General features: G+C 48.0%; 1 protein-coding gene across 1 annotated transcript in view; it reads left to right on the top strand.

Annotated features, from left to right (window-relative positions):
* The window catches only part of USP39 (ubiquitin specific peptidase 39), a 166,437-nt gene that overhangs the window by 129,282 nt on the left and 14,489 nt on the right, over positions 1-22,666 (top strand). Inside the window, exons 8-9 of the mRNA XM_078666873.1 lie at positions 19,051-19,118; positions 19,691-19,879. Coding sequence (XP_078522999.1) covers positions 19,051-19,118; positions 19,691-19,879 — 257 coding nt within the window. The remainder of the gene's footprint in view (positions 1-19,050; positions 19,119-19,690; positions 19,880-22,666) is intronic.

Genomic DNA, 22,666 nt, shown 5'->3' with positions numbered 1-22,666 from the left:
AATTATTACATCATAGGCGCCTACAGCAAGGTTCATCATGGCAGTTTATACAATAAAAGGGTTCTAAAACATTTCTAACACAAGCCGATTTTAAAAAATGTTGCTAGTGCACAAACAACGTCTAAAAACTCCATGTTTGTCAGTGTAGGAAGCTGGCTCTTTATATCATATATTCAAAATGAGATCTATTGTGCAGAGAGTCCAGGGGCTCCCTTATGAGTGGACAGGGGCTCACTCTAACCATCCCAAGGCGCTCTTCTAGGGGGTATTGTGGACGAGCAGCCTTGGGCTTATCAGAGAAGAGTGTTTGATATCTTCATGTTCGAGGCATGTGGGCTGCTGAATTCATATCTATAGCATAGATCGCCGCCTAGTGTTGGGTCCGGATGATTGCACATTGTTGTCCTGGAAGAGTCTTCGAAGTATCACGAGATAGGTGGCTCCTCCCCTGGACTACAGTGCGCATGGGCATCGACTCCATCCCCAGATTGTTTTTTTCCGCCAATGGGTTCGGATGTACTTTCGTTCTCTCAGTTCGGAATCGACATAATTCTCGAGGCCAAAAGGCCTTTTTCTCTCTTTATCGTCGGTATTGTTTGCGTTCGGTGCCCGGTTCTGTTAGGACTCGCCTTCCGAGTTCAACATCCAGGGAGTCGCGTAACTCTTTGGAGCTCGAGGCCCAGTCGACGCAGCAAGACCCTCGACGACGCGACATGGAACGGAGCCCGTTCAAGAAGTGTCCCGTGTGCGGATCGAAGTACCCGCACATCGACGTCCACCCGGTGTGCAACAAGTGCCTGTCGCCGGACCACGATGAAGCCAACTGTATGGCTTGTTCCAGGTTTCGTTCGAAGAAAACAATTCGGCTTCGGCGCGTGGCGCGCAAGGAGGCCCGGCAGTCGGCCCCAGCAGCAGTGGACATCTTCGACAGCGAGGAAGCAGACGAACACGACGTTCAGCTGCAGATTTCACCTCCAGCGGAAGAAGTCGACTACGACGATCAAGTGGATGTCGAAGGCCTACCCGTAGAAGAAGTCGTCGACGAGGTAGGAGACGACGATGAGGCCTATGGGGCCATGGAAGATAGCTCAGAGGACGAGCTATGCCCCGTTCGAACACTTACAAAGGCTCAGGTCGAGGGATCGCCTATCGGCCTTACCCAAGACCTTCTACCAAAATCCACGTCCCCGCCTCCCGGCCCAGCTACGGACACTTCGACGGAGCCGCCATTGAAGAAATCGAAACCGAAAGTGAAACCTTCGGTGTCCGCACAACCTAAAGTGGTTCAGGCACAATCGAAACCGAAACCTCCTATTCCACCGTCGACACCCTCGTCCTCCGAGGTGTCGGGACAGCCCAAGCCAAAGAAGCCTGTCGACCCGGCAAAGTCGGTGAAATCCGTCCAGCCGAAGCAGACTAAAGGCGTCGAGCTGAAGCCCAAAAAGGCCGTCCAGACCCCGTCAAGCAAGGGCGTCGAGCCGAAATCCGGATCGAACGTCGAGCCGAGCAAGGGCGCGGCACCAAAGGCCGCAAAGGGCGTCGAGCCGAAGACCGGCAAGGGCATCGAGCCGAAGGTTGGTGCCCCTAAAGCGGTCGCCCAGGACACCAACACGGGCAAGCCTCGGACCGACCAGCCAAAGTCATCGACGATCGAGTCTTCCCACGTTGCTGGACCGAGGTCGTCTGTCGTATCGGCGAAACCGTCCGCTTCATTCACGAAGCAGGTCTCGGACTCCCTCAAGCGTATCAGGGACAAGGCCTCGGCGGACGACCCCAAAACGCCTTCCGCACCGAAGAAGTCGGTCCCCACCTCCAAGTCATCGACGCCACTCCTCTTCACGTTGCCGCCGAAGGTGGCACCGAAGGCCTTCGCACCACGGGCGGCGCCCGAAGCGAAAACGCACAGTGCTGTGGGGTCGACGCCTACTCTCCCGGCTGGGGGCTTGCCGCATCGACCACCATTACAAGAGGAACAGTCGGAACGTTTAATCGATGCCGACACTGGGAAGCTTACGCTTTACAAGCGAAAAATTACGGCAACGACACCTTTGGAGTCGTATACCATTCCTCTGAAGCGCAAAAGGCCTGCTTCTGATGCCCCGGTCTTGGTCGAACCATTGACTCCTCGGACTCAAAGAATTGCCACGCCCTCGCCAACTTATTCCGATGCCGAGGATGCTGGGAATCAAGATGAGGAATACAGCTTCCCGGCCCACACTGATCCTGATGCACAACAGGACGCATGGGTGGACACAGGTGACCAGGGGGATCAGCAACCCACCCTCGACCCTTAGATGTACAATATCAAGACGTCTCCCACTGAGGATTCTGCGGCATTCAATGCCTTGATTGAAAGGGCGGCTAAGAACCACGACGTTGAACTCCATGCTGACCCTGTGGAGGTGGACTTCCTCTTTGACACTTTTTCAGCAGCTGAAAAGACTGTGAAAACCCTCCCAATGCTGAAAGGGGTCCTCAAACATGCTGCGGACATTTTCAAAGAGCCCACACGGGCAAGGGTGGTCAACCCTAGAATTGAAAAGAAATACCGACCGGCACCTGGCGATCCCACTTACATCAAGGGCCAGTTGCCATTGGACTCTCTGGTCGTTTCTAATGCCCGCAAGAGGGCGAATTCGCAAACCACTGGTGAAGCTCCTCCCCCGGACAAAGAGTCCAAAGTGCTAGAAGCATCGGGCAAAAGAGTAGCAGCTCAGGCGGCCAATATATGGCGTATCTCTAACACGCAGGCGCTCTTGGCACGCTACGACAGGGCACACTACGACACACTAGAGACCCTGTTGCAACATCTCCCAGACCAATATAAGGAGGCTGCGGAGATGCTTATCCAGGAAGGGAAGCTCATCTCCAACGCTTCAATAAAGTGTGCGCTGGACGTTGCTGATACTGCAGCCAGGGCAATTAACACCAGTGTGATGTTAAGACGACAGGCATGGCTCAGAATCTCTGGATTTAAGCCTGAGATCCAAACTACCACACACAGAGGAGGTCCCAGGGGTAAGTTTATAGACCCTACTGTTAAGCCCCCTGTACATAAGTGACACCAACCTAAAATTAACAGAGAGTCAAGAAACAAACAAACAATGTACCCAAATAAAGATGCAAAGGAAATAGTTGTTAAACTATACGAGTTCCCATCAGTCTACCATCGAGACCGCCCTTCATCATCTGGGATCTCTTATGCATAAATTCTGTCACATTAAAGGGTAAAAAACCTGTGCTGGCAGATGACTACACCAGGCACAGGAAAAACCACAATGTTGTTAGCAGATGTGAAACAGAATGGCGTGTCTGGTTGGGAACTGAGTAGCAGTGCGTGAAAAAGATGTGTGTTGTGAAAAGAAAGAGAAAAAGCTCTAAAATTAGGTAGTGATCAGGAAAACAATTTTAATAAACACCCTCACACTCCTAAATCAATAAAAACAGTGCAATAGTGGTTTAACAAATAGCCACTAGAGATGTAAGGTCCCAGATGATGAAGGGCGGTCTCGATGGTAGACTGATGGTAACTCGTATAGTTTAACAACTATTTCCTTTGCATCTTTATTTGGGTACATTGTTTGTTTGTTTCTTGACTCTCTGTTAATTTTAGGTTGGTGAGATCCAAACTACCATCCTCAACCAGCCAGTTAACCCTGACCGATTATTTGGTCCTGAGGTGGATACCACCTTGGAAAAAATGAAAAAGGATACCGAGACTGCCAAGTCCATGGGAGCTCTCCAATCCCAACAGTTTCGGGGGAGCACTTTTCGTCGCTCAGGCAATAGGGGTGTTTCCAGAGGCCAGATGTCCCAGCAAACACAATTCAATAAAGATGGGGCGCAATCCTCTTACCCCAAACAAAATAGAGGAGGTTATTGGGGCAACAACGCCAAGGGCAACAACAACTCCTGTTCCTCCGCCTCCAACAAACAGTGACGCCCTGTCACTGCCCCCGACCATTCCACACCTGTCGGGGGGAGACTCCAGCGGTTCCTGCCAGTCTGGAAAACCATCACCACAGACAGGTGGGTCAGGAAACTTATCCAGTACGGCTATTGTTTGGAGCTCACATCCACTCCACCCAACATACCACCAAAACACCGTCCTATGTCCACAGAGCATTTGCACTTATTGCAGCAGGAGGTTCTCGTCATGCTGCAAAAGGGCGCTATAGAGCTCGTGCCAGTGGAGGAGGAAGGCACAGGGGTGTACTCCCTGTACTTCTTAAACCCAAAGAAGGACGGGTCCCTCAGGCCTATTCTAGACCTCAGGCCCCTAAACCAGTACATTCTCTCAGAACACTTCCACATGCTAACGCTGCAACAGGTTCTTCCGCTCCTCAATCAGGGAGACTTCCTCGCGACCTTGGACCTCAAGGATGCTTACTTCCACATTCCACTCCATCCATCACACAAAAAATACCTCAGATTCACCATTCAAAATCGGCATTATCAATTCAAAGTCCTTCCTTTCGGAGTGACCACGGCCCCCAGAGTGTTCACCAAATGTCTAGCGACAGTGGCGGCGCACCTCAGGAGACAACGCATCCATGTCTACCCTTATCTGGACGACTGGCTGGTTCAGGCAAAGTCGGCCCAGCAGTGCGCCGCCGACATGTCCCACACCATTCACCTTCTTCACATTCTGGGGTTCTCCCTGAACTATCCAAAGTCGCACCTTCAGCCAGCCCATGTGTGGCAATATCTAGGTGCAACGATCAATACTCTGGCAGCCACGGCTCAGCCAACTTCAGCGCGGATCAACAACATCCATTCGCTAATCCAACAGTTCCAACCGCAACACTCGCTTCCTGCGAGAGTGTTCATGCAGTTGATAGGCATGATGGCCTCCTGCATTTTCATAGTCCCGCACGCGAGGTTACATATGCGTCCGCTCCAGGAATGCTTAGCGCATCAGTGGAATCAGGCTCAGGGACAGTTGAAAGACCTAGTGTTGGTCACCGGTCGGGCATACAACTCTCTGCATTGGTGGAATCCACACAACCTTTGCAAGGGCCGACCGTTCCAAGAGCCTGTCCCACAGATCACCCTGACGGCGGACGCGTCTCTCCAGGGATGGGGAGCTCATGTACTCCACTACACAGTGCAGGGACTATGGACAATACAGCAAAAGAAGATGCACATCAACTACCTAGAACTGATGGCAATCTTCATGGCACTGAAAGCATTCAAAGTACATCTGTGCAACAAGGTCGTGTTGATCCAGACGGACAACATGACGGCCATGTACTACATCCAGAAGCAGGGAGGTACGCACTCTCCACAGTTGTCTCATCTGGCTCAGAGCATGTGGAAGTGGGCCATTCAAAGGAACATCTTCCTCATGGCAGAACACCTCCCAGGCACGGACAATCAGATGGCGGACCTGCTCAGCAGGTACAGCCACCAGATGCACGAGTGGGAGATACATCCATCAGTACTCCGCCCGTACTTCCAGAAGTGGGGTCATCCACAGATAGACCTGTTCGCCACAAGGGAAAACGCAAAATGCCAAAGCTTTGCCGCCAGGTTCCCTCACCCACAGTCGCAAGGCAATGCGATATGGATGAACTGGTCAGGCAGATTTGCGTACGCTTTTCCCCCAGTACCTCTCATACCGCTGGTGGCAAGAAAGCTAAAGCAACACTCGATGACTCTCATCCTGGTTGCTCGAACGTGGGCACGCCAGCCATGGTACACCACGTTTCTGGAACTCGCCGTGGTACCGCATCAAAGGCTACACCTCACGCCCAAGCTTTTGACGCAGAGCCATGGCGACATTCAGCATCCAGATCCGCAACAGCTCAACCTGGCGATCTGGCTCCTGAGGTCTTAGAGTTTGGCTACCTTGACTTGCCTCCTGAATGCATGGATATCATACGGGAGGCAAGAAAGCCCACCACCAGAGCCTGCTATGCAGCAAAATGGAAGCGGTTTGTCATTTACTGTGCTACACACAACATCAACCCGCTAGACGCATCCACTCCCAACATCATCTGCTATTTGTTACATCTTTACAAATGCAATCTAGCATATGCTTCCATCAGGATACACTTATCCGCCATAGCGGCTTATCTCCAGAACAGGCAGCATCTCTCCGTCTTCAGAGTGCCTGCCATTAAAGCCTTTCTAGAAGGCCTGAAGCGGGTCATCCCTCCCAGGACCCCGCCGGCTCCTGTATGGAACCTCAATGTGGTCCTCACCAGGTTGATGGGCCCACCCTTTGAGCCTCTACATTCATGTGAGATTCAGTTCTTGACATGGAAAGTGGCTTTTCTCATTGCCATTACGTCTCTGCGACGTGTTAGTGAGCTACAGGCGCTCACTGTACAGGAGCCATTCATTCAAATTCACTCCAACAGGGTGGTGCTGCGCACTAACCCTAAATTTCTTCCTAAAGTGGTTTCGCAGTTCCATGTCAATCAGACCATTGAACTGCCCGCATTCTTTCAAAACCCAGAAACAGTTGCCGAAAGAATGCTCCACACTCTGGATGTCAAACGAGCCTTGATGTACTACATCGATAGGACCAAAGACTTTAGGAAAACACAACAACTCTTTGTTGGCTTCTCAGCCCAGCACAAAGGCAACCCCATTTCCAAGGCAGGTATAGCCAGGTGGATCGTTAAGTGCATTCAGATTTGCTATTACAAGGCTAAGCGCACTTTAACGGTCCCTCCAAGAGCCCACTCCACCCGAAAGTTGGGGGCCTCTATGGCTTTCCTTGGTAATATCCCTTTGGAAGACATTTGTAGAGCAGCCACATGGTCTACATCACACACATTTACTAAACACTACTGTGTAGATGTGCACTCCAAGCAGCAAGCAGCTGTAGGGCAGGCTGTTCTTAAAACGCTTTTTCAGACTTCTGCAGCTGGCACAGGCGGCCGCCGTTAATGAGGGACTGCTATGTATTTTATGCTATAGATATGAATTCAGCAGCCCACATGCCTCGAACTGAATATGCTACTTACCAGTATGCATCTGTTCTTGGCATGTAGGGCTGCTGACATTCATATCGCCCGCCCTCCTCCCCGGCGCCTGTAGCGGCTGCAGACTTTTTAACACTTACTCTTAGCATGCCCATCGCTTACACTATTACACTCCATCTTTGCCACAATGGCTAAAAACAATCTGGGGATGGAGTCGATGCCCATGCGCACTGTAGTCCAGGGGAGGAGCCACCTATCTCGTGATACTTCGAAGACTCTTCCAGGACAACAATGTGCAATCATCCGGACCCAACACTAGGCGGCGATCTATGCTATAAATATGAATGTCAGCAGCCCTACATGCCAAGAACAGATGCATACTGGTAAGTAGCATATTCAATACACACAATAGTCAATAAATAACGCACACGACTCAATAGTGAGATCCACACAAATTTATAAAAATAACACATATCTTTATATATGTTTAGTCACCATAATTAAAATGATCAGGTATGTAAGTTTTTCAAGAGAAACACTTTTTACGTTTAAAAAGTAGACACTGCATTTTTCAGAAGCTGCAATGTTATCCCATGGGAGGAAAAACAAGTATGACCTTCATGGTACAGTACACAGACTTACAAGTCCAATCTCCGGTATTTGATGAGTATGGGGCAAGGTCCAAGGCAGCATTAGCAGGTTACCTCCAGCAGCACTAGGGCGGCCAGGTGCAGTGGTGCAAAACAGCGTCGGAGGCCCAATGGAAGTCTATGGGGACGGTCTTTGAGAAAAGAGGCAACAGGTTTTGACTGGGAGGCCAGTCTGGCTTAACCAACAGGGGGTCTCGGGCCTCACGATGCTCGGGGACTTGGGAGCACCTTTTGTCCTCTTTTCCATGGGCGACGGGTGCAGAGGTGTCTTTAGGGCATTGGGTCTTTGTCGACTGGAGCAGTCGCAGTAGAGGAGGCCTGCAAACAGAGGCTGCAGTCGGCGTCTAAGTCCACAGTGGGGAAACGTGATCTTAGGGTCTGGGGACCTCGTTGACTCAGTTGGCCCACTTCAGCTCGGGATAGGTGGCTACGGTGCAGTGGTGCTTTCTGGTGTCGGGTTCTTAAGGTCTTGGAGCCTCACAGCTCAGTCATTTGGTATCTGCAAGGTGGAGGGAAGCAGCTCCATTGCTCCATGGGAGCACTTAATCCCTCGGTGAAGTGCTGGCAGGTCCCCCAGGCTTTGTAGACAAATCAGCTGCAGGACAAGTCGTCTTTTGGTGCAATTGTCGAAGTCCGCAGACACGCTAGCAAGATTGGCACCAAGTCAGTTGCTGGGTCTTCTGTTCTTGCCCTTTGCGACTCCTCCCGTTCGTCTTCTGCTGTCAGGTCTACAGTATCTGGTTTCCTGGTGCCAGGGGCTCCCCTAAATACTGAATTTAGGAGAGTTTGTGGTATGTAGGGTAGTAGCCAATGGGCTACATACCCTTGAGGTCACTGCACCGCCCTATAAATCTTTTATATGACCACTTCCTGTGGTCTCACCCTTGGGGGTCAGAAACTAGTCTCTGGAGGCCAGCTGGCGAAAACCAGTCAACCAGGACACCAGTAGCTCTTAGGGTTTCAGAGGGCACCTCTAAGATGCCCTCTGTGTCCATGTATTAATAAATCCAACACTGAAATCAGTGTGGGTATATTAATACAAGATGTTTGATACCAAACATCCCTATTTTCAGTGAAGCGATCATTTAGCTGGGGAAGCTCGTTTTCACCAGTGTCCAGCACATGTACTTAAAATGGCTTCCCTATTCACTTGCACTGACAGCTATCGGACTGACCAGCACAGGAGCATATCTAAAAATGCACATATGTCCACACATCTAGTATAGTTTACCCTGCCTCAGGGCTGTAAGGCCTGCTGTAGGGGGTGACTTATCTATACTGCATGCAGTGCCAGTGGGCATGGCACACAGGTGTGTAGCATGTCGTGTTTTCACTTTTGTCTGCACCAAGACACACAGCATGCAGTGGCAGTCTGTATGTGCTTTGTGAGGGGTCCTTTAGGGTGGCACAATTTGTGGTGCAGCCCCTAAGGACACTCTTAAACCTCCTTACCCTAGGTACCAGGGGTACCATCTACTAGGGACTTGAAGGGGGCTAAGGGTAATTAGAGGGAAACTTTGGGAAAGAGATATGGCACTGGGGACCTGGTTAGCAGGAACCCAGCGCACCTCCATTGGAAATCACATCAAATACAAGGCAAAAGGTGGCGATGACCATGTCAAAAAGGTGCACTTGTCTACAGTCAGCAATGTAAGTGCCTCATTACAATGATCAATATTATATTTTAAGAAAACTGCATTTTTATAGAACTTGAGATTTTAAAATCAAACAGTCTAGTAGAAAATGAACATTAAAATTTGATGCTTGCAAATCACAGTAACAATTTTTATCCAGGTCGTAAAGTCAATTAAACTCCTCATATTAAGAATCTAAGGTTCAAGGCTACCCGAAATGTAATAACTGCATCTGCAGTTGGAGGTTGGGGAATACTGATAAATAGGGGTTCATCAGGTGGTTATGCCAAGACTCCTGCATATAGGTAGCTGAGGTTTCCTTGCAAAGTAACCTAAATCGGCCACCCTAGATTCTTTCCTGCCAGCTGCTTTCAACTCCCGCTTTCACAAGTGGGAAGCCTCCATGACATTGAATTTCCCCACCGTCAGTGCTGCAGCGGTTTCCTGACCTGCTCTGCCCATCTTAATCCACTCATTGCAATTTCACCAGCTCCTCCTCCTCCGGATTAGGCCACTTTCCTCTCTCTCTGACCATATATATGTTACTTAGATGTACCACCCAAGCATTTTCCGGGGACCATGCACCTTAAGGGTTCATCTGACTTCTTGCATCCACTTCGGACTAGCTTCCAAAACGTATTCATATCTTTAGCCTAGGGGTACGAATCATGAGATCCCAATTTGCATTGTTAAAATACTGTTTCTTTTTTCCAATCAGAGCAGCATATTCCTTCTTTATAAGATTGTACCTTTCACTTTACTTTGAGGCTTCCAGGAGACACCTCTTCGGTCTAGCTCTCCTCAGCCTCTTTCTTAACTCTAAACATTCTTTATCAAACCAGGGCTATGTAGATGACCAACAAGTTTGAACTTCCTTAGCCTCTAAGTTACACCTTCTAATTATTGGTCTCAAACATTTCACAACATCTGTGATAGTCTCAAAGTACCAGTTCACAACATTGGTGCTCGGCTCCCCACCATGCCCTAGTTTCTTGGACACCTGATACTGCATTCATTCCTCACTTATCTGTTGTATATTCTGGTTGTCGACATTTAGGCAAGTACACCTCCATCAGGATCACCAAATCCCTGTGCTGTGGTAGCGAAAGAGTTGTTTTTAAGCCCCAATAGTTGGTCGCTGCCCATGATTCTAACCACCTCAGAACTTTGACATGTCACAAAGTTCAGTCCTGTATGAAAATATAGTCAAATAGGCAGCTCTTATTGCCAAGCGCAAATGATTCGGCTGCCAGCATATCCTCCTTGAACTGGCCATTTAGGCACACAAATCCTAACACAGACATGAACTTGTTTAATTTTAGATCATACTTTGATTGGGTGCCTTTGGGGAAGATTGCAATCGGTATTCCATAACTTTCCAACAGATCACTCTCACTGACTTCTTCCACGGCTGGTGCCAATCGGTGATTAAAGCCCCCCATTAAAAGAATGGGAGAAGCCCCTGGGATTTGTGTCTGGGATACCATGTCTGTAATAAACACTTGCCAAAACTCCTGCTGAGCCTCCCCGTGACTTATATAAACATTAGCTATAATCAAACTGTTGACACGATGGCAACCAACGCACAGGTCAAGATGGCAGGCCAATAGCCAGTCGCTGCTCGTCTATATCATACTTGCACCTTTGATAAATTTTGTTGAGATCAGTGTCATCAACCCTCCTTGTGAGTACACTTCCCCCTTTTGTTGCATGTTTGACAAACTGCCTAAAACCTCTCAGAGGTAATTGCTCTCCAGCCGGCCAATTCTTCTAGAAACATATAATCATATTCTCCTCCCATATTTTAGTAAGATCAGTTGTTCTGACAAAATTTTCCATGCCATGTACGTTCCACAAGAAAACACCCCGGTTGGCGGGAGAGTCATCCACCTACTCCACCTGCTAAAGCCACTTGATCTATATATCTTGTGGTAACTGCCTCCAGTGCATTACAAAAAATAAATACCTACAGTAAATTAAACCTATTCAAAGGTTTTCACTTATTTGCTTTTTTCCCTTTACCTGTAGTCTCCAGATACACATGAAAACTCTGGACGCCCTGTGAGCGGCATGAATATGTTCCTGATCTGCACACACAAGGAGATGATGGACGGAGCACTGAAACTTTTCAGACATTCACCCCTAGTCGGAGATCTGAGTTGAATCCATCGTTGTTCTTTAGCTCACTTCGCCACCCTAGGTCAGACCCAGCTATATGCAAATCAGTCTTGACACTGTGCCTCATGGGAACAGTCCAACCCGAACTGCCAAGCCATGTCTTCCCTGGACTGGAAACAAGCATCCTGGGCCCGGTTTAGGGTTAACACCCCTCATCAGCCAGGCTAGCTTGAATCCAGTCACAGTGAGCAAGAGACCCACGCCTGGGCATACCCTGTCAACTTAGGGCGACCAAAGCAAACACAAGGAGATGATGCACGGAGCGCTGAAACTTTTCAGACGCTCACCCCCAGTCTCAGATCTAGGTTGAATCCATCATTGTTCTTTAGTTCACTTCGCCACCCCAGTTCAGACCCAGCAATATTCAAAGCAGTCTTGATCCTGTGCCTCATGGGAACAGTCCAGCCCGAACTGCCTAGCCATGTCTACCCTGGACCGGAAACAAGCATCCTGGGACCGGACCAGCTGGAATGTTCCCGTGTGGGGGAGCGCTTACGGGAAGTAAAATAGTATGCGTCTTTCCAAATGATTTCAAGGTTTATGGTGTTCGAGACATGTGGGCTCCTGAATTCATATCTGTGCATAGATCGCCGCCTAGTGTTGAGTCCGGATGATTGCACTTTGTTGTCTTGGAAGAGTCTTTAAAGTATCACGAGATAGGTGACTCCTCCCTTGGACTACAGTGCGCATGGGCATCTTCTCCATCCGCAGATTGTTTTTTTCCGCCATTGGGTGCGGATGTTACTCCTATACTCTGCCGTCGATGGAAAGAAGCCCGTTCAAAAGGTGCCCACAATGCCACTCCAAGTTCCCACATACTGACAAACACTCAGTATGCAACAAGTGCCTTTCACCAGACCATAAAGAGGAAACATGCCCAGCCTGCGCCCAGTTTCGGTCAAAGAAGACCATACGGATTCGACGGGCCGCGAGGCAAGAGATGCAGCAACAGGCACCGGAACCAGACAACATCTTCGATGATGACCAAGAACTACCGGAAGCTCCAGATTCGGACCTAGAGATCATCACCGTCGAGGACTACTCGGACTCAGATGACGAGATCCCACCGGGGCAAATCGTGAGTACACTGCCCCCGACACCACTTACCCCGTTACCGAAGGCTCCAGTCGAGGCATCGCCAAAAGGCCTTAAGCCAAGATCCAAAAACAGTTTCGCCAGCCCCGCCATCCGGCTCGGCTCCGAAACCTAAGCCTTCTTAGACCCCGGGGCCAAGTACCGTCATACCTAAGAAGGTTCCAGACCCCAAGAAGGTCGTCGACCCGAAGGGCGTCGCCCCGGAAAAAGCCATACAGCCCAAAAGCGTTGTGCCGAAGAAGACTGTCGACCCAAAAAAGGCAGTTCAGCCAAAAGGCGTCGACCCCAAAAAGGTCGTCGAACCGAACAAGGACACACAGCCGAAGGGCGCCGAACCAAAGAAGGTCGCCGACCCGAACAAGCCCGCTGTACCAAAAACCGTCGACCCGGCAAAGGTCGCCGACAAAAAGGGTGCCGTACCGAAGCCTGTTACCCGGCCGGAGAAGGCGATCAACCCAAAAACAAGTGCTCCGAAAACACCAGTCGAGCCCAAAAAGACCATCGACTCGGCAAAGGACTGTCAACCAAAAAAGCCTGTTGAGCACAAGAAACGTGTCGAACCAAAAGATCCGGTCGACCCCAAATCACTCATCGACCCGAAGAAAGGGCCCGAGCCGAAGAAAATCAATAAAACACCAAAAGTCGTCATACCAGAAGGTGTTATCGACCCGAAAAAGTCCAAAACACAACCAAGGACTGTAGAGGAAGAACTCTTCCACCCAGATCCATCAGACGACCAAACTAAAATATATATTAATCCAGACACTGGTAAAGTCCCAATCCTGCACAGTAAGAAGAGGCCACTGGACTCTGGCTCTCATTCCCCTATTCCATTAAAGAAGAAGGACTTTGGGACTTCTCCCTCTAGACCCTTCATTCCTTTCTATCCTATTATGCCTACTACTCCTTACTCTCCTTCTCATCACGGGGACAATGAGGGGAACACGGGAAGATCCATAGCCTGACTATGATTTTCCACAAGATCCTGACCCACAAGATGGAAGGAGCCAACAGAGCCTTACAACACCCATCCCATCCCTGATGTATCCTCCTATCCAACTAAGCCGTCACCTACTGATGACACCATTATATTCAACCAACTAATAGACAGGGCAGCGCAGTACCACAATGTAGACATGCATAATGACCCTGTCGAAGAAGACTTCTTATTTGACACCTTCCCTACTTCAGAAAAGAGTGTCCGAACACTTCCCATGTTAAAGGGAGTGTTAAAACACGCACCTGACATATTTAAAGATACAGCCAGGGCACGGGTAATCAATCCCAGGATTGAGAAGTATAGGGCAGCCCCTACAGACCCTCCCTACATCAGAGGGCAATTACCATTAGACTCACTGGTAGTGGCTAATGCACGTAAAAGGGCCAACTCTCAGACAACGGGGGAAGCACCTCTACCCGATAAGGAATCAAAGATACTAGAGGCCTCAGGTAAAAGGGTAGCAGCACAAGCCTCCAATTCATGGAGGATTGCGAATACACAAGCTCTACTAGCCCGTTATGACAGGGCACACTATGACCAGCTCGAAAGCTTAAAGCAACACCTACCTGAGCCCTTTAAAGCACAAGCTGATGACCTCATACAAGAGGGAAAATTCATTTCAAACGCCTCCATCAAATGTGCGCTTGACGCAGCAGATACAGCAGCAAGGTCTATTAACACTAGCATTTTACTACGCCGACATGCAAGGCTGCGTATTTCCGGCTTTAAGAACGAGTCCACCATTCTTAACCAGCCAGTCAATCAGGACTTTCTATTTGGCCCTGCTGTCGACACCATTTTAGATAAAATGAAAAAGGACACAGAAACCGCAAAGTCAATGGGGGCATTACAGTTTCAGCAACATAGAGGCTCCTTTCGACGCTCCTCATACAGGGCAACCACACGAGACAATACCTCTCAAACGTCCTCTTCATACAAAAGCAGCACACAAGGTTCCTTCACCAAAAACACAAACAGAGGAGGTTATAGGGTCAACAATAATAAGGGAAGAGGACGTGGAGGCAATAACACCAGAGCCTCCACTGCCACAAAACAGTGACTTCATCACGCTACCTCCAGACCACCTAACACCGGTCGGAGGCAGGCTTCAACAGTTCCTACCTGTCTGGCACGCAATTACCACGGACAGGTGGGTGAGAGAAATTATCCAGTATGGTTATTGCCTGGAACTCACTTCTACACCACCAAACACACCACCCAGACACCGTCCTATGTCCAAAGAACACATCACCCTGCTCCAACAAGAGGTGAACTACATGCTGGAAAAGGGGGCCATAGAGCCAGTCCCTTTCCACCAGCAAGGAACAGGAGTATACTCCCTATACTTCCTTATTCCCACGAAGGACGGTTCCCTCAGACCAATATTGGACCTCAGACCCCTAAATCAATACATCCTGTCGGAGCACCTCCATATGATCACACTACAGCAAGTGCTCCCGTTGCTACAACAAGGAGACTTCCTAGCAACACTGGACCTCAAAGATGCGTATTTTCACATACCCATCCATCCAGCTCACAGAAAATATCTCAGATTCACAATACAAGGTCAACACTACCAATTCAAGGTTTTGCCCTTCTGGGTAACCACGGCTCCAAGAGCGTTTACAAAATGCTTAGCGACAGTAGCAGCCCATCTCAGAAGGCAACACATCCATGTGTTCCCCTATCTGGACGATTGGCTAATACAAGCGAAATCGTACCAACAATGTGCAAGACACACGTCTCAAACACTTCAGCTGCTACACAGCCTAGGGTTTTCGATAAACTACCCAAAATCGCATCTGCAACCATCCCACACACAACAATATCTGGGAGCCACTATAGATACCTCTGTAGCAAAGGCATACCCAAACTCAGCAAGGATAGCCAGCATGCAGATGCTCATTCTCAAATTTCTGCCACAACACTCTCTGCCAGCTCGATGCAGCTCATAGGCATGATGGCCTCCTGCATATTCATTGTCCCCCATGCCATAGCACGGCAGTGGAACCAGGCTCGAGGACAACTAAAAGACCTAGTGTTGGTAGACAGTCGCGCTCACAACTCTCTGCAGTGGTGGAACCCACAAAACCTTTCCGAGGGGCGACTGTTCCAAGAGCTGGTTCCACAACTAGTACTAACAGCGGACGCATCACTGACAGGCTGGGGAGCCCATCTCCTTCAATACACAGTACAAGGGCTCTGGACAACCAAACAAAAGAAACTGCATATCAACCAACTAGAGTTGCTAGCGATATTCCTAGCCCTGAAAGCATTCCAGAAATACCTGTGCGGCAAGACTGTGTTGATCCGGACGGACAACAAGACCGCAATGTACTATATCCAGAAACAGGGAGGAACACACTCTCCACAGCTGTCCCACCTAGCACAAAGCATATGGAAGTGGGCAATTCCAAAAACATTTTTCTCTTAGCAGAACATCTTCCAGGGAAGGACAATCAGATGGCAGACCTGCTCAGCAGGCACAGCCAGCAACTACACGAATGGGAGATTCACCCCCAAGTTCTCCAGCCATTCTTCAAACAGTGGGGTCACCCAGAGATAGACCTGTTTGCCACAAAAGAAAACTCGAAATGCCAGTACTTTGCCGCCAGGTTCCCACATCCGTTGTCACAGGGCAATGCGATATGGATGAACTGTTCAGGCAGATTTGCGTACGCTTTTTCCCCAGCACCGCTGATTCCCTTGGTGGCACGCAAACTGCGGCAACAGTCACTCACACTAATCCTAGTTGCTCCCACATGGGCGAGACAACCATGGTACACAACGTTCCTGGAACTTTCAGTAGTTCCTCATCAAAGACTCTTCCTCGTACCCCATCTTCCAACTCAGAACCGTGGAGAAATCAGACACCCAGATCCCAATCAGCTGAACCTAGCGATCTGGCTCCTGAAGTCTTAAGAGTTTGGATACCTTAACTTGCCTCCAGACTGCATGAACATCATTAGGGAGGTAAGACGACCAACTACACGAGCGTGCTATGCAGTTAAATGGAAGTGATTTGTTATTTACTGCAACAATAACCAAATTAACCCATTAGATGCTTCCATACAAAATATTATATGTTACCTGCTCCATCTACAAAGATGCAACTTAGCATACTCTTCGATACGACTACACCTCGCTGCTATAGCAGCATACCTTCAAAACAGGCAACACCTTTCACTGTTTAGAGTACCCACAATCAAAGCTTTCATGGAGGGTCTTAAAAGGGTGATCCCTCCAAGACACCCCCCTTCCCCAGTCTGGAATCTAAATATAGTACTTACCAGACTTATGGGACCTCCCTTCGAACCTCTACATTCATGCGAACTGCAATTCTTAACGTGGAAAGTAGCATTCTTGGTTGCCATTACCTCACTCAGACGAGTAAGCGAATTACAAGCACTAACAATTCAAGAACCTTTCATGCAAGTACATGCCAACAGGGTGGTTCTTAGAACAAACCCTAAGTTCATGCCAAAAGTCGTATCCAATTTTCATATTAATCAATCAATAGAACTGCCAGTATTCTTTCAAAATCCACAGTCAGTAGCTGAGAGAGCCCTACACACACTAGATGTAAAAAGAGCTCTGCTTTATTATGTGGACAGAACTAAATCATTTAGAAAGACGAAGCAACTATTTGTTGCTTTTGCACCACAACACAAAGGAACTCCAATATCAAAGTCATAATTAGCCGGATGGATAGTTAAATGCATTCAGATATGCTATCAAAAGGCAAAACACACTTTAACAGTCCCCCCAAGAGCACACTCTACAAGGAAAATGGGGGCATCCATGGCTTTCCTAGGGAATATTCCTCTTGAAGACATTTGTAAGGCAGCCACATGGACCACCATGCACACTTTCACAAAACGCTACTGTGTAGACGTGCAAGCAAAACAGCAAGCTGCTGTAGGCCAGGCTGTCCTCAAAACTCTTTTTCAAACTGCTGCAGCTTTGCACAGGTAACCGCCGTTTGAGGAGATACTGCTATACAGTCTATGCACAGATATGAATTCAGCAGCCCACATGCCTCGAACGGAATATGCTACTTACCAGTATGCATCTGTCCTTGGCATGTAGGGCTGCTGCCATTCATATCGCCCGCCCTCCTCCCTGGTGCCTGTCGCAGCTGCAGCATTATCTTTGGCATGGCCATCTCTTACTTTACTATCTCCATCTCTGCCACAATGGCGAAAACCAATCTGAGGATGGAGAAGTTGCCCATGCGCACTGTAGTCCAAGGGAGGAGTCACCTATCTCGTGATACTTTGAAGGCTCTTCCAAGACAACAAAGTGCAATCATCCGGACCCAACACTAGGCGGCGATCTATGCACAGATATGAATGTCAGCAGCCCTACATGCCAAGAACAGATGCATACTGGTAAGTAGCATATTCCTTATTTATTCTCATTGGTATGACTTTTTTACACCCCGGGGGGGAGGGCTTGCAGACTTTACCCATACTTTAAATATGTTGTATCCTCTTTATAAATGAGATTTAGAATACATTCTGTCTGTGATATTTCTTGAGAGGCGTTAAGCAGAGCCCAGATTATGGACTGATGAAACTCCAAGTGGATGCACTTTATCATAGTTATAATGTGTTTCGAACCACACTGTCTGCATCTGTGGTCCGGTTCCTCACCCAGTCCTGTTAGCACATTACAGGTCGCACCACTGTGGGTCCTGTTGTATCTGGACAGGGTCTGCACCGTGCTCCGTGTTCCCTGTGTGACCCAGACCTGCTGCTGGGATGATCTAGTAGCACTTACTGCAGTAGCTGGCAAAGTCAGGAGACTGCACAAATCAGCAGCAGATTCAGGATGGCCTGTGGCATCCTTGCCCTGTAGCAGCCCAGCACCTACTCAAGACGTGATTGCAACTGCTTACAGCAGTTCAGGTACTAGTGAGGCCTTAATATTTCCTGAACTGGTGCAATGTGAGTGAAGGTTGTGGTGGGGCTACCTGTGCTGGATCGATCGATTGATGCATGTTTGTACATGTGGATTTGTAGGCAGGATTTCAACTGTCTCTTCTGTACTTACCTGTGTTTGTTGCACAACAGCTGAATTTAGAGGTGTGTGTCCGTATGTACCAGTTACTGCTACAGCCTTTGCCAGCCTCTCCGGTATGTTTGCACTTGTGTTGTATTGTAGCTATTTTGTGTGCACAAGGTCACTGAATCTCTGCAGAAAAGCTTGTATTGTGCAGCCTTTATAATCCGGTGTGTGCGCTTAGGGTTAAGGAATGATGCATCACTATTGCTCTTGCTGTAACAACTTTGCATGAGTGAAGGGTGTACACCTTTTTTGGTTAACCAAATATATAAGAAAACATTTTTTTCACAAGGCAATAGCCAAAATGACTTGCTTTGTCAATGCTTGTTTTTATTGAATTATATAGCCTGACCAATGTTGATTTCAACATTGGGTTCCATTATTCTACTCAAATGCTTTCAGGAGAGATGCTATGCCTTCGACCAAAAAAGAGAACAAGAATTTCTATTGTGACCAGTTTTTGTAAAGTAACATATTTTTATATTTTGCAGCAATTGTGACAGACGTGTTCCAGGGATCTATGCGGATATTTACTAAAAAGCTGCCACATCCTGATTTGGTGAGTTAACTCAAACAGTCTGGTCTCCTGTGATGCTTTCCACTCTTTCTCAGGCATATACCCTTTTCGTTAGAAATATTTCTAGCTTCTAGGGCTGTGAAGTCTGCAGGGCCACCGGACACCACATCCCCATAACCCCTCGCACTGTTTACTGGCGACCCACTCCCTTTAGAAATGTAATGTACAGAAGGCACCGATACATACAGTAGGGTTATGACAAGTGGGGCGCCCTTACATGCAGCCACTGATTACCCATGTGTACGTTGGAGGGTGGAGGAGAGACTTGAGGGGATGGAGTTGCGCTAAAAATGAGCTGGAATAACCGGTGAAATATATGGATGTTATGATATGTAAGTGTTGGAGCAGCGTTCTCTTTGCTCAATACATTGTTTTGAGAGAAAAAATGTTTAGATGCAGTGTTGGGATGTTCAGTAGCCTAGTATCTAGGACTGTCAGAGCTGTTTACTTCTGCGCATCCTCACAGGACCCTGTGCCTGGCTGAGTCAAGGGAAGACATGCCCTGTTTGCTGTTCCTACCTTTCGCTCTGTTTCATGCCTCTTTGCACTCTCAGCCCGCAGAGGAGAAGGAGCAGCTGCTCCTGAATGCAGAATACCAGGAAAAGACTCTGGAGTCCACTTTCATGTACCTGATGCTTGACCTGCCAACAGCGCCGCTCTACAAGGACGAGAAGGAGCAGCTCATTATCCCCCAGGTGCCACTCTTCAGCATCCTAGGCAAGTTCAACGGGATCATCGAAAAGGTACGCTAGGGACCCTGCAATACGTGTTTCCATTATGATCATTCTACATATTGGAGCTATTTGCAAACATACCACACAAATAGGCAAGAGGGAGCAGGAGGGCTATGAAATAGCTGCAGAATTGGGCGGAATGTGCTTCAGAAAGCCTGACTCGCGTAAAAACCACAGGACTGATTTAGAGCCTCCATTTCTTAATTACTCACTAATTGTTTAATCCTATGCTCAATTCTGTGACCAGAACTCTAAAGTATTTACTTGCAAAATTTACATAAATGTGAGCTGTCTGCCAATTTATTGAATTACTGCATATCCATCCAGAGTTGAAACTGCTGGGTGGATCTTTAAGAAGAGGACTTTCTGTTTGTTAGAGAGGATGTAAGGGTGGTGATACTGGGTTTCTTATGGTCCATTCTCTTTCTGAAGTTATTTGTGGGAAGGTAACCAGACTCCTGAGGCTGACTGGGCATTTCTGTCTGAACTGATAAAGTGAGTTTGTAGTGGGATAGCTATCTGGAAAGGCCTGTCTCGAGTCGGAAACTAGGTCAGTTGCAGGTGGCAAGTTTTACTTCTTTGAAATAGTTGTATGGATAACTGTGTATATATAGTAGTGTTTAGAGGAAGTGGTAAAACTTGCATCTTCTTTTCAGAGCTTGCTGATCACATGTATAAGATTTTTATCAAGTGAGATGGCAGAAATATTTAGAAAGACTGCTTGGCCCATCAAAGAGAACTAAGCAAAGGTTTTATTTAGAGATGTCCAACATGTATCAGACCTTGAATTTAAGAAACCGTTACTGGGAAAGTATCCTTTTCGGGTGTATTCACTTCGCATAATCCATTTATAAAAATATTGATCCAGGAGGATCTGGCAGGTAACTGCTTGCACTTTGGTTTCAGCAATCATTGACTGGACACTTTCTCACTTCATTTCTGGCAGCATTTTTTAAAGATGCTTCTAGCCATGATGGTTGTCTCTTAATTAGTATTTCATTATGAATTTTGCCTTCCACCATGAATTTCTTGTGCAATTACGTTTGCAAATGGTTGTTGACTCGTTGTGTTATTCAACTATGTTTTTTAATTCCTATTTTGTCTATTTATGGCTGCTTGGGTTTTCTATTGATCAACTATAAATCAGTGGTTGTTCTTTGGTACTGTGTTTTCACATGAGTCGTCTTGTGGCTATAGTTTTCTTGTATCTCTTTAGTCTTTTTCTCTACTTTTGTGCAATACTTATCATTGTTTGTGGATTCATTAGTATTATGTATTCGTTCATGGATGGTTGTTGGTGGCTTGTTTTTTATTTTTTATTCACTTTAATGAGGAGCTTCTGTTCTGTCGCCCCGCAAACTGATAGTGTTTAATGGCTATTTTCATTGAATACCATTGTATTTCGTGCATCTGTTTCCCCCTTTTTAGGTCTCGCGCCTAGCGTTGCATTGTGCAGCGCGAGACCTCTTGTAAGGGGTTCTGAAAGCTGCTCACACGCTCGTGCGTGTGATCAGGCTTTCGCTGCCTGCCATTGGCTTTACTTTTTTTATATACCAAAATACGGCATGCAATTGGGCAAAGGCGGGCGCATGTCCCGCCTGTGCTCTGCCCATTCCCACTAGTGACTAGCACGCACAGCAGCATTACTGGAAAGTGTTGCTTCACATACTGAATTTGCATTACTGAATTGGATGCCGTTTGAGAGTGGTCGTTAACGGTCTGCATTTTTGTAAATGCCTGTTGCGTAGGATCAACAATTGTGTAAAAGGAGGCAGGCCGGAGGTGACAAGCAGCAGCCCTGCTGGGAGATGTGAGTGGCAATGACGTGATGTGCGATGTACATGTGGGTGGGTGTGAGGGTCATTGCCCCACCGCAGGACGGGTTACATTGAGAGAGGTTTTCTGTCATTACAGCTGCGGCCCAGCCAATAATGCCCCGGAAACGGTAATAATGGCCCGGACCAGATGATGATGCCCGGATGAGCCATCCCCCAAATGTATGCGGTCATTAATGATTTCAAATGATGCAGTAATGTTTATTGGACAGCCTTTATGCCAGCAGGACAGTTAGCGCTTGCCCCGGACAGATGTATGCAGGGGGTGGATTTCACCTATTTTATTCACATAGTTGCCTCCACTGGCATACCTGCCTGGGAGATCATTATTTTAATCACTCTGTGTTTTAAAGGAGCGTCCAGGCTTCTATATGCTAGACTCTAGCGATGCACTGGGACAAGTTGGACGTGGCACTTTACTTACCCGGGTGCCGGTATGTGTCCTGTGCGGGGGCAACCAGTGCAAGGAGGCTGGCAGAACTGCTGAGCCGGCACTATTCTGATCCGCATTATAACCACCCCACCCTCCAACCCCAGTATAAACAAGGGGTGTTCATCTCCTGCGACACTAGTCCTGTGCTAGGGCAGGGTGCAGGAGAGGGGCAGGACTGCTGACTCTGCACTATTCTCACCCGCATTATAATAACAGCCCCATCCCCAGTATAAACAAGAAGTGTTCACATCCTGCAAACAGACACCATTAACAGGAGTCATGAACGGGGGCACGGTGCAGGAGAGTAGCAGGACTGCTGCCCCGGCACTATCCTGACCCGCATTGTAATATCATAGGGTGACCAAGCCTCCCGGATTTGCTGGGGCAATCCCAGTTTTCAACAGCTATGCCGGCAAATTTCGGCATAATTGGCTCATGCCTCGGCTTTTAGAGAGGGTTCAACAGAAAACAGTGAAAGCCACTTTTTTAGGTGTTCCTAAGCAGGACTAATTAGCAGCAGTTCTAAGT

The sequence above is a fragment of the Lissotriton helveticus genome, chromosome 11, assembly GCF_964261635.1.
Source record: "Lissotriton helveticus chromosome 11, aLisHel1.1, whole genome shotgun sequence".
NCBI classification, from domain to species: Eukaryota; Metazoa; Chordata; class Amphibia; order Caudata; family Salamandridae; genus Lissotriton; species Lissotriton helveticus.
This window is presented reverse-complemented; position numbering and strand designations above follow the sequence as displayed.